General features: G+C 41.3%; 2 protein-coding genes across 2 annotated transcripts; one reads left to right on the top strand and one right to left on the bottom strand.

Moving 5' to 3' along the window:
- Window positions 1-220: 220 nt before the first annotated feature.
- LOC136429902 (very-long-chain 3-oxoacyl-CoA reductase-like) lies at window positions 221-7175 on the top strand. The gene is made up of 11 exons (XM_066420008.1): window positions 221-414; window positions 929-975; window positions 1477-1552; window positions 2351-2458; window positions 2776-2834; window positions 3882-3926; window positions 4289-4323; window positions 4672-4753; window positions 5117-5182; window positions 5941-6090; window positions 6595-7175. Exons 1-11 carry the CDS (start codon window positions 249-251, stop codon window positions 6706-6708), a joined length of 948 nt encoding a protein of 315 aa, XP_066276105.1. The 5' UTR covers window positions 221-248; the 3' UTR covers window positions 6709-7175.
- Window positions 7176-10279: 3104 nt separating this feature from the next.
- Window positions 10280-12647, bottom strand: LOC136429903 (small ribosomal subunit protein uS17-like). Its single transcript, XM_066420009.1, has 4 exons — window positions 12515-12647; window positions 11783-11911; window positions 11025-11230; window positions 10280-10440 (listed from the first exon to the last, which is right to left on the bottom strand). Exons 1-4 carry the CDS (start codon window positions 12530-12532, stop codon window positions 10317-10319), a joined length of 477 nt encoding a protein of 158 aa, XP_066276106.1. The 5' UTR covers window positions 12533-12647; the 3' UTR covers window positions 10280-10316.
- Between the last annotated feature and the right edge of the window lie 229 nt (window positions 12648-12876).

The raw sequence follows: 12876 nt of genomic DNA, 5'->3' as shown, positions 1-12876 counted from the left end.
AAGAGTGGTACCGGCTGGTTTTTGACGTGTTTTTAGGTGTTTTTGTCGGGCTTTCTTCTTTGTCATGATTCTCTCTATAAACTGTGTGGTTATAGAGGTTGAAAAAAAAACACGAGAATGCAGAAAGCCCGACAAAACGTCTAAAAACACGTCAAGAAACCTGGGAAGTTCCGAACCACTCTTCTGCTTGGAGAGTACCGCAACATGTGCCACGCCCTCCTCATGACCTTTGACACGACGAAAGAAAAATGGCGCCACTCCTTGGTGACAGCATGTTGGAAACTGTCGGTATCGTCGCATTGTCTTACCTCGGCTTCAAACTCCTGTGGTCTCTTCTGAAGGGGATCAGACTGTACATGCTGTCGGGACCACTTGGGCTCTCTGTCAACCTGAAAAACTGCGGAAACTGGGCAGGTACGGAGCGAGTTTGCGTGTGTGGTGGGGAGGGGGGCAAGCTTTTTGATCTTTGTACTCTATTAAATCTCTGGGCATTGCGTCAGATTTATTATAATCACGCCATCAGTTTGTTGTTTCCATGGTTATAAATATCTGCAAGTTATGTGTTTGACCGTGTAAGAAACGCTTTTATGTGCATATTTGAATACAGCTGTGCAGTAAATGTACTAGAGTATCAGTGTAACAGTACCTTGTTTTACAATTTATTGCCCTAAAAAAATATGGCCCAATCTGCATACCCCTCAGTCTTGAGTCCTAACGCTTCAGCCCCCTAAGGGACTGCATGGTATTTAGCGGGGGTGGGAGGATTGGTGCAAAAGGGGAGAGAGCCATTGAAAAATATTCAATTTTGTAAAATATGCTCAACAATTATTTTCCTCTAAGAATGCAGAAAAATAGGGTTCTAAATGTCGAAATTTTCTGAGGGAACATGAATTAACTTGAAACCTGAATTCTCTCCCTTGCTTCCTAGTTGTGACTGGCTCCACTGATGGTATTGGCAAGGCTTATGCAGAGGAGGTATGAAATGCTTTGTTTTGGAGCAAAATTGTCCAGACTCTAATACTGATTTAATCATTTATAGTGATTTTTATAATGTGCATACACTGTTGAAGATGCAGGCATATAGTTTTAAGTTTAAGACTTACATCTAATTCAATTATTCTATTCCAAAGTTGTTTAGTTGCAAACTTTTGGGAAGTCAAAAAAGGCTCAACAATGGTGAATACCAAGGAGGTTAAAAACTTGTTGTACATGCATAGCACAGATAGATGCATATAGTGTTACAATGTTTTTGCTGACTCGTTGTCATCAAGTACTGTAGGAGTATCCTCACTAAATAGCTTAAAAGAATGGTTGCAGTCAGATGTGCAAAGACTAGGTGTAACAGGCCGTTCAGTGTAATATAACCAGCTACTGTCGTGCCGTGTGCCTTCGAAGCTGGTGTGTTACGCCCAATGGCGGTTATACCGGCTATCTAGATACAGATACAATTTTTTTATTTATGTTGTTTTTTCTCAGCTGGCAGCTCGTGGATTAAACATTGTTCTGATCAGCCGATCAGAAGACAAACTCAAGGCTGTAGCAGCAGAGATAGGTGAGAGAGTAGTCATATTCTCATGATTTTTATTGTTTGTGTAGATTGTGTGTTCAGCACCATGGACATGTTTGTGTGCAGGTTGTGTTGTGCACCAGTGACCCATATGCTAGTGTAGATGGTGTGTTCAGCACCAAGGACATGTATGTGTGCAGGTTGTGTTGTTCACCAGTGACCTGTATGTTTGTATAGATGGTGTGTTCAGCACCAAGCACATGTTTGTGTGCAGGTTGTGTTGTGCACCAGTGACCTGTATGCTAGTGTAGATGATTTGTTCAGCACCATGGACTTGTATGTGTGCAGGATGCACCAGTGACCCGTATGCTAGTGTAGATGGTGTGTTCAGCACCAAGGACAGATTTGTGTGCACGTTGTGTTATTCGCCAGTGACCTGTATGTTTGTGTAGATGGTGTGTTCAGCACCAAGGACAGATTTGTGTGCAGGTTGTGTTGTGCACCAGTGACCCGTATGTTTGTGTAGATTGTGTATTCAGCACCAAGGACATGTTTGTGTGCAGGTTGTGTTGTTCACCAGTGACCTGTATGTTTGTGTAGATGGTGTGTTCAGCACCAAGGACAGATTTGTGTGCATGTTGTGTTATTCGCCAGTGACCTGTATGTTTGTGTAGATGGTGTGTTCAGCACCAATGACAGATTTGTGTGCAGGTTGTGTTGTGCACCAGTGACCTGTATGTTTGTGTAGATTGTGTATTCAGCACCAAGGACAGGTCTTTGCAAGTAGGTATTGACTTCATCATACATTATATTTTTATCCTTGTGTCTATGTCTCATGTACAGAAGGAAAAGCTGGTGTCCAGACTAAGATAGTGGTTGCAGACTTCTCATCTGCAGACATCTATGACAACATCAGTCAAGAGTTGGAGGGACTTGACATTGGCTGTCTGGGTATGTAAACCCCCTCCTGCACTACAAGACATTTAGTTGTTGCCAGATTCTTTTGAATCACTTATACATGTAAACTATCTTGGATCATGTTGACAAGCTACACAACTTCAGTAGTAAGGGTTGCAAGCAGCCATAAGAACATCATTGAGCTTATGATCTCCATGCTACTGCAGAAGGAATTCATCTTGGCATTTGATTTCTTTATCACCACCTACACACTTAACTCTGTATTGTTGTACATTGGTGAACAGTTGGTAGTTTTGAATTTTGAAGGTTTGTTTGCTATCATCTAACAGAAGTATTTTTGTCTTGATCAGTGAACAATGTTGGGGTTTCCTACAAGTTCCCTGACTACTACGGAAACACTGGCCCTGAGGTAAGTACACATACCAGGTACAGACACCATTTCTCCTAGGTAATGGGCAGTACAATGGCTATCAGACATTACAGGCCATTCATGCAAAATAAATGCACAAGTAGCTGTCACAGTGTGGTTCAAGCGCCACTTACTATACTAACCAATCTAACTGGTCCAGACCTTTTAGCCTTGTGGTAAGTGCATTAGGTTTGTAAGCTGGCGGCCCAGGTTCAATTCCTGGGGGCCTGTACTAATCGACTTGTGCGTTTCAGTGGTCTAGTGGTTAGGATTTGGTGCTCTCACCACCAAGGCCCGGGTTCAATTCCCGGTGTGGGAATCACTGAAACTCACAAGGCGAGTAGTACAGTCTCCTGGCTCCCGGGAATCAAACCTGGGCCGCCAAACCACAAACCCAACACACGTACCACTAGGCTAAAAGGTTTGCACCAGTTAGACTGGTCAGTAAGTGACGCTTGAACCCCACTGTTAACACTACCTGTAATCTAATGGGATCCTAAACCCACATTGTTCTTTGGAATTTGGAAAGTCAAAGCTTAACACACCTGGTTGATTTTTTAAACCAGGTAGAACTGATCTCGTTGTTTTGAATTTGGAAAGTTAAAGTCTAACACACCTGTAGGATGGTTGATTTTTATCTATTTTATAATGGTTGATTTTTAAAATCATTTAGAACTGATATCTTGTTGCAATAGGGTCAATTCTAAGGCACCAAAAGGGTTTTAATATGATATTTGTCATATGTTTGAACTATTTTGATTAAATGAATGTCTAAGTCACAATAGTTCTAAACTGTTCAAACAATTAGAATTGAAACTTATAACATGTTTGAAATGTTCCTAACATGCTGGAATACGGTAGAAAATATTTTGAAAGTCAAAGAAAGGTTCCAAATTGTTCTAAATATTTACTCATATCAGTTAGGTTGCGTGAAAGGTTTCAAAAATGTTACAACAAAAGGCAACAAACATCCGCGCGGTAATGTGGAATTGACTCTACTAGTAGGCCTGTTCACTTTTTCATTTACGTGCACTTTTTTTCTTGCAGGTGGATGAAATGATGCTCAATGTCAACTCCTTGTCAGTTGTCAAGGTATGTGTCCTGGTGTCTGAGTGAATACTGTAAAAGCTGGAATGGTTTAAACCACAGCAAAAAACATTCTATTGTGTGATTGTAGCGCTACTATTGTTTCAAACGCGAACTCAAAACTACCACAAACACTCCATTTTTCTCCCTACCACGAAATTAGATCCCCGCCAACATTTCTGCTACGTTAATGAAGTCCTGAGCGAGTTTTGTGTTGGTCTTTGTATTTTGTATTGTACTCACTTGGGCTCACAGCAACCTTCATACCAATGCAAAACTAAAGTAATTATGTTTCAAAATGGTGGTCACCTACATGTTTATAGATTTTGATGTTCATTTTTTTCACAATTTTCTTATATCCTTGACAGATGACAAGGATTGTGCTGTCTGGCATGGTGGAGAGGTATTAATATTGTTTTTACCTTTTTCTACTGTTAACAACAGAAAGTCACAGAACTCCATAACCATTATGCCAGCTGGACACAGACTTCCAAGTGCATAAGACACCAAGGACATCAAATTTGCAGCTGCTTTTTACGATATACAGTATGGCCGAAAACTTTTTCTTTTTTTTGGCAACAGACGAAAATGTATGCACCCACGGATCATTCATATAGTCAAATCAACAGGGCCTTACTTACCATCAAATGATTAGCTATTACAGCCCTACGGTAATGTTTTCCTGACCTCCAGCAAGGCTGGCATGAACAGGTGCATCATTATGAACGTTCCATGCTGTTTTGTATTCTAGGAAGAAGGGTGTGATCCTGAACATCTCCTCTGCCTCTGGAGTTAGCCCCACCCCTCTGCTGTCCCTGTACTCAGCAAGCAAGGTACGGTATCTTCATCTGTGTAAGAAATTTAAAGTCATAAAAGAGATTGTCCTCACTTTTGTTACCATGGCACAGCCACTGTTGATCAAATACTGTAATTCACTTTATCTTCACAGTAGCAAATTTCACGGTGTAAGGAGAATGGACATTTTCACTGAACTTTAACTTCATGGTGGTGGCAAATGATTTACAGAATGAATGTGTGAAGGAATCATAAATAATAGGTTTTTCACGGCAATGATGAGTTCACCGGTATAGTGGCGACGTAAAAACAGTGAACAGAAAGTCACAGTGAAAAAAAAACCTATAGTACCCATATTTGTGTTGGGCCGTTGTAAATACGAACTTCCCATTTCTCCCCAGGCCTTTGTGGACTACTTCTCTCGCTGCCTAGCGCATGAATACAGGAGCAAGGGCATCATCATACAGGTAAATTTTACTAACACTTTGGAAGCTCATCTGTGTTGGTAGTAATCACAGTACAATGCTAAACTTTCTTCCAACACTATGGGGAAATAACCGGATCAATTTTTCCATGACCACTGTCCCCTTCTTCAGGATCAATGACAACCAATCACTTAAGAACGTAACCTCGCGAGAGTTACAGACACGAGTCGGTGGGCGTTATATACTTCCTGGCACGTGTCAATAAGTGTCTGTAACTCTCGAAAGTTTACTTTCAGAAGTGATTTGTCATTATTGATCCTGAAGAAGGCGACAGTGGTCGTAGCAAACTTGATCTGTGAATACCTTTATTGTTGGAAGTAAGTTTAGCATTGTACTTCACAAATATTTGTTAGCAACCCCAGATTCAATTTGGCCATTATTAATTTTTCTCTTCTAATTTCTTTTTTCCTCATTGCGTCGACCTGATGAAATGTTTCCGAAAATAATTTCATCAGGTTGGTAGAATATAGGATATAAGAGATTCTTTAGACACAACCAGGTATTGTTCTCACCTGCTAACGTTTCGATGTCTGTCAGACACCTTGTTCAGAGCTTCTGACTGGAGTACTGCTTCTCACCACCACCTACATCGGCTACTTATAGCGGTGAGAAGCAGTACTCCAGTCAGAAGCTCTGAAGAAGGTGTCTGACAGACATCGAAACGTTAGCAGGCGAAAACAATACCTGGTTGTGTCTAAAGAATCTCCTATATCCTGATGAAATGTTGTTACGTTCCCCAGAGTGTGACTCCCCACTTTGTGGCCACCAAGCTGAGCGGTATCCGGAAGTCGAACCCCCTGGTTCCAAATGCGACGTCCTACGTACGCAGTGCCCTGAACACGGTCGGACTGGCCGACCACACATTCGGGTACTACCTACATGCCCTGGAGGTGAGTAGAATCTTCTACATTGGTGAATTTACTCATACTCATACTTTACTTCAATGATAGCATGCTACGTGGATACACTCGGCAGACATGATAGAATGAAAACTAGGCCAATGAGGCCAACTAACAAGAATTAACAGATTTAGTTTTCCTCCCAAATCACACTTAAGTTTTAATATATGATATCCAATTATCATTATTATAACTAATGTAATGCACAGAAAAGATGCAGCAATTTAGAGCCACGTTGACCGATCCCATAGTCCCTGCCCTCCTCCGTCAAACTTAGAAATGCAAAATAAAAACATAAAGATGCAGATATTTTACAGACATGCAGCCACTTCCCCCTCGGTCGATTCTTTAATTACCATGTACCTTGAAATGCTTTTTGTGAGATTCTGGATTGGTCTGATGTTTGCCACAATGGCCTCTTTTTCATTCTAACATGTCCGCCGTGTGAGAAAGGTGTATTGACAGCTCCTAACCGCCTGTTTGTCTATAACACAGGGTTGGCTGTTGGACCTGCTCCCTCAACGCCTGGCCATCAGCCTTAGCGCATCAATCCTGAGCAGCGCTCGCAAAGCTGCCCTCAAGAGGCTTCAACGCAAGAAGGAAAAGTGAAGTTACTGTACTAAGGCAATTGCCTGTATGTACCTAAGGAGGTACAGTGGAAGCTGTCATTACATAAGTGTATTAAAGGCAATTCAAGCAAGATTAGGTCAATTTATTTTGTCATTTCTATACATGATTTAGTTCAAACAACACTATCACAATGTATAGTGACGTCTATCGGGCAAAAATATGACTTTACTGTACTGTGGGAACTCACTGAAAATCGTTGCCAGCGTTTTTGTAGGCTCACGAAACTAAGGGGATCATCGATCGTATGGCATGTTTTAGCAGTTTTAAAATGCTGAAAGTATGAAGTTATTACACAACAGTCACTGCAATAAAGATTTCAGCATTTTTTTTTCTCATTTTTTTGTCCTTAATATTGCTTTGGTTGCATTTAATGCACTTGGTATCCAGTGAGAATCATTGGAAGCCTTTCAGAGCTCGGCATGTGCACTGCAGCGCAGATCGATTTTTATGTACCTCGAAGCGTACCACTTTAGTAGTCGCTTGGTAGAGTACGATTAATGTTGCATAGAATAAACATAGCTTATCTTGCACAGAAGAAATGCGGGGAGGTGAAATCACCTCTAACTTCCTGATTTTCGAAGACAAGTTTATGTAGCTTTAGTACAAGTAATTTTGAAGAAGAGAATTTTGCAGAAGAGGTTTTTGCAGTGTTGATGAAGGTTAGACATCCAGGTAATAAGATACGCCAAAATATATTACTCAAGCAACTGGATAAGATTTTGAAACAGTCAGACGTTTCAGACAGTATCCACTGTCTTTCGTCTGTGACTAACGATAGGACTGAGAACACCAGGTTTTATACCAAAACTCTGAATAGATGTGTTAATGAGGTAAAGACAATTTAGGATGTCTTGAAGTAGTCTTCAAAAAGAAGATTAATTCAGGACAAAGTTTATGCCAATAGTTCAATTAGCTACTGTTGTTCTAGTACAGTAACTAAATGTTGCTTGTCCGGGGGTGGGGGGTGGTGGGCAGTGCATTATCCCAGGTGCCTGAAAGTTGAACGCGTAGACCCCCTTTCCTGTTGAGGGCGGGGTTGTACATCCTCTCATATATTGCTTCTCTAATTCCCCGTTCGAACCAGCGTTCTTCACGATCTAGGATGTCCGTGGATTCGAAATAGCTAACCGCTACTCCTCTGCCATTTACCACCATCTAAAACACAACCAGGGACACTCATTCAATTTCGAATCCACGGACATCCTAGATCGTGGAGAACGCTGGTTCGAACGGGGAATTAGAGAAGCAATATATGAGAGGATGTACAACCCCGCCCTCAACAGGAAAGGGGGTCTACGCGTTCAACTTTCAGGCACCTGGGATAATGCACTGCCCACCACCCCCCACCCCCGGACAAGCAACATTTAGTTACTGTACTAGAACAACAGTAGCTAATTGAACTATTGGCATAAACTTTGTCCTGAATTAATCTTCTTTTTGAAGACTACTTCAAGACATCCTAAATTGTCTTTACCTCATTAACACATCTATTCAGAGTTTTGGTATAAAACCTGGTGTTCTCAGTCCTATCGTTAGTCACTGACGAAAGACAGTGGATACTGTCTGAAACGTCTGACTGTTTCAAAATCTTATCCAGTTGCTTGAGTAATATATTTTGGCGTAGGTTTTTGCAGTGTTTTAAGTTCACAGTCTTGTAATACTGTGGTAGTACATTTGAAACACATATTTGCAGTGGAGAGGCCAATGCGAAAATAAAACCACCAATCATTTCTTTTACAGTACAATGTACTTTTTGTACATGTTGTATCAATCTATACCCTATTGTCTGTTAACATTCCATGATGTGTTAACGTTGGGTAACCTAAATTCGGGATTTTTCCGATAATGGTTGACTGAAATCAATCTAGCAGAACAATAAACCATCCTTTTTTTCTATTATTCTGTCAGTGTCATGTACTATCTTTGCACTAATCATATATATGGTAGATTTTGTCTCTAGTCGTGCTGACACCATAATATTTCAACTTGAAACTACCGTGCGCCGCACGCACAATTGTGGTGCTGTCGGACAGGGGGGCACATTAATTCGGGAGAGAAGATTCGTCTTGAATATCTTACCGCTAATCACATTTTATACAGCAGCTATTCGTTCTATCCTTGGCTTGAGGAGAGTGCTATGGATATAGACGTGTCCAAGTAAAAAAAAATACACGAAAAAACGGCCGTACCGCACACATCAGGCCAGTTCGGGAACAACCCGTGTGTTGAGTCGGTAGAACTTCACTCAAAGTCGGCCCATCGTCATCATCGGGCAACGTGTAACGTTACATTATTCATGGGAAGTTAGCTGGATGCCGTAGCAATGGTAATACCACTATGTCCATGTGTTCCTTGTTGTGTTAGGAGCAAACTTTGAGGAAAATATCTTCCTCAGTCCACTATCACACGCAGCATTTAGACAAAAAAGTGTTCCTCACAAACCTTTGTCGTCTGCTTGACAACAGGATTCTGGTTAACAATATGGCGGCGGGAAAATACACGTGCCGTAGGTTGTAGCAACAGAGAGGAGTTTTGATGATTGATCACACTTAGAATATAGTTGCAGGTTAGCAAAAGAGATTGTAATAAGTTGTCTTATAAATAATTGTGTTTAGCAGGCAGGAGATGTGACATTTGTCTTATAAACCAGCGAACAACCGTGCTGGGTGATTCTCCCACGAAGCCCCCAGACTCTGTCAATAAGGGACGGAGAGTTTTTGACGTCGCCAACTTCTAATGCATGGTTATCGAAGCTTTTCAGCCAGTGTTCTGAATACGTTAGTCTATCTGCTTTGCATTGCTGGCGTTATAACTGATTTTGCATCTAGCACATATCCCTAAATACCCCGTTTTCGAAAAATCCCTACTTTAAGAACCCCACGAATTTAGGTTACCCAACGTTACACATTTGGGACACAAATGACAAAATTATTTTGTTACTCGGATAGCAGAATATGTAATTGTAAGTACAGTACAAATGTACGTGTATATTGAGATGTCATACATTTTGTACTTATAGGCAGGCTTATGTCATCTTTTTGCTTGTTAAAAAATAAAAATCCACTTGGTTCTCTCTGTGACTTTGTTTTAAGTGAGTGATTGAGTCAAGTATATGGATATACAAAGTAAGTTTCACATATACTAATTAGGGAAAGGAAAGGGATCTCGAACCAGTTAAGCTCAAATGAACTCAATGAACAGATGGCCTACTCTTCCACTGGTCGTGACAGAAAAGACAGACGCTATGTACAGTATTTACAGGTTCATTGTACCGGGGAAATTCCCCTAGCTCTTTCCGACAAGCACAATGAACCACAGCTTAACGTCCCGTCCTAAGGACTGCGATCTTTAACGGTAGCGTGCATGTCGGATGAGCGAAAGTCGGGATCGAACCCGGGGCTTCTAGTTCCAGAGGCAAGATTGCTAACCACTGGACTACGCACGCTACCTACATTGCACCCTGAAGTCAGTACCTCTTCCACTCGGAGTACTTGCATCCAAATCTTAACACAGACACGGGCAAACAAGGAAGACAGAAGCAACGGACGTGTGAAGTTCTTTTTTTATATTTCTGACATAATTTTCATCTAGAACTTGGAGAAACTTTTGTGGGCGCCCTGTCGCTTGGTGACCTTGAGGACGTTGAACCGCACGGTCTTGCTGAGAGGCCGACACTCTCCGACAGTCACCACATCACCTAGTGCCACATCCCTGAACAGAAACAAAGAACAGGAACTAGCATGAACAACTGCAAACATCACATTGGCTGCAAATTTCAACAGCAGGACACCCATAAATCTACTGTATAAAGAAATAATCTGAACACACTGTCAAACACAATTAATGACTCCAGTTTACTTGAAAACATTAACAATTCATATTACAGAAGTTATCTTTTGTGACCCATTCAAGAAAGAATACAAAAGTCTATTTCCTATTTCTTAGCTGAAAACAGCTGAGGGGAAAATCAAATTCCAAAATATACAAGATCTGGTCTCTGGCTATCATTATGCTCCGCCTGGCATTAATTTTCAAAAGTTAACCCTTGTGCTGCTGGCGTTTTATACACAATTTACTTCATTAATTTGATTTCTTACTCAGATCATTTCCCCTTGACTTTTCCAGTGCTGCAATGGCATAGTTACTTCCACATTCGGTACGTTTCGCTGCTGAAAAATACCCCCAACCTGTACATATGCAGGACCCAAATAAAGGCTCTGTAATGTGCAACCCCTATATATATGGGTCCCGCACATTAAGAACCAAACCACCGCTGGGAAAATCCAATGGCCTACCTGAAGGCGGGCGAAAGATGCACAGACACGTTCTTGTGGCGCTTCTCGAAACGGTTGTACTTCTTCACGTAGTGGAGGAAGTCCCTGCGGATCACCAGGGTGCGCTGCATCTTCAGCTTCACCACAATGCCCGTCAGGATCCGCCCACGGATCGACACGTTGCCAGTGAACGGACACTTCTTGTCGATGTACGTCCCATCGATAGCCTGAAGAACGAGATAGTAGTCGTACTCTGGTTAGATTGCAGATAACAAAAGCACAAAATTCACACAAGACTGCGAGACTTCTGATCTCCAAAACCTATATAGCCACTAACACCGGGAAGAACCCCTACTCTTTTCGAGAAGTGTGGTGGGTTCTTTAACATGCTTTATGTATGGCTCTCCTCAAACATGGGATCTCCATTTAACGTCCTATTCAAGGGACGTCCCTAAGGACCCCAACCGAAACTAGGTACTCATTTTTACCTGAGTGGAGTGAGGACAGCCGTGTAAAGTGCCTTTCCCAAGGGCACAAGATCGGTGACATGACAGGATTTGAACATGGAACCTCTTAGGTTTTAGGCCAAACACGTTGCCGTTACGCCAGACAACCCCACGTCTGATTTGGTAATGGTGTTTGGTAATGGTTTGACACATCCTGATTCCCAGCACAGAATCTTAAGTTTTCCCATGACATTGTCCCCAATCTAACCTTCAACAAAAGTTGCAACATTCTCTTAGACAGTTTGAACAAACTGCAAAACCTCCTCGCCTCACCTCTCTTGGAGTTTTGAAGCCCAGGCCGACGTTTCTGACATAGCGCATGTCCTTCTTCTTAATCTTGCTGCCCAGAACCCTCTTCTTGTTCAAGAAGATGGTGGGCTGCTTCTGGAAAGCCCTCTCGGTCTGGGAACAGAAAAACAAAGTATGCATTATAATACATGTAGATACTTCAGTTCATAATAGTTTATAAATGACATCTGGCAATTACTTATATGCAGCTGAAATTAACAGACGTCTAATTATCTATTTAACAGTTGTATGGACTACATTAAGTATAGATTAAGACTTAAGCCTGCAAATATATATATTAATATCACTTTTTATTATTCGGGGTTGGAGGTCTAGGTTTTGTATCATAAGATAAATAAATTTTGGTGAAACTTGAAAGCCCATGTACTAGTAGCAGTTTCAAAACTAGCAGAACACGCACAATCTATTGTGCGCATGTATACACTCATGACAGTAGTCACCTTGCAAATCTGTAACTTCCTAACTAACTTGCTACATCACAAACTGGAATATTCTGACACTGAAGTATGGTCCCCCCCCTCCCCACTTTGCCATGTGTGTGAAAATAAATAATATTGATGACAAATCTGTGAACATTTGGGGGAATTTTTGTACCACTATCCTTTTATTTGTTCCTATTCTATCGACAACCGTTGCGAAAATAACAAGCCCTTCGTCGATTTTCGCGCAAACAGCGTGAAAATTCAGGGTGCTAACCTGTGCTGCCTCCGCCATTTTCGATGAGAGGAAAAAGAGAAAGACTGGACGGGTTTCCGGGAGAGAAATTCACGGGCCTCCACGAAACTCTCGCGAGAATGTGCGTGATGTACAATCTGGACAAAATGTCTACAAAATGTTGGGATGAAAACATGGTTAAAATCATGAAATAAAGATTATATACCACGTCAAATATAAGATTTTACGTATTTGAGTATGTATTTTGGTATTTTATGCATAGATTTTTAGCTGTAAGCAAATCTACTGGTGATCGACATGCGACAAAATGTAGTCAAAGTAGGGTAATCAGGAATGGAATATTCTAGTCATGTCTACACAACGGGGTAGAATAAAATATAAAT

Source organism: Branchiostoma lanceolatum, chromosome 3 (genome assembly GCF_035083965.1).
Source record: "Branchiostoma lanceolatum isolate klBraLanc5 chromosome 3, klBraLanc5.hap2, whole genome shotgun sequence".
NCBI lineage: Eukaryota > Metazoa > Chordata > Leptocardii > Amphioxiformes > Branchiostomatidae > Branchiostoma > Branchiostoma lanceolatum.
The sequence above is the reverse complement of the archived record's forward strand: the minus strand, read 5'-3'. Positions and strand labels throughout refer to the sequence as shown.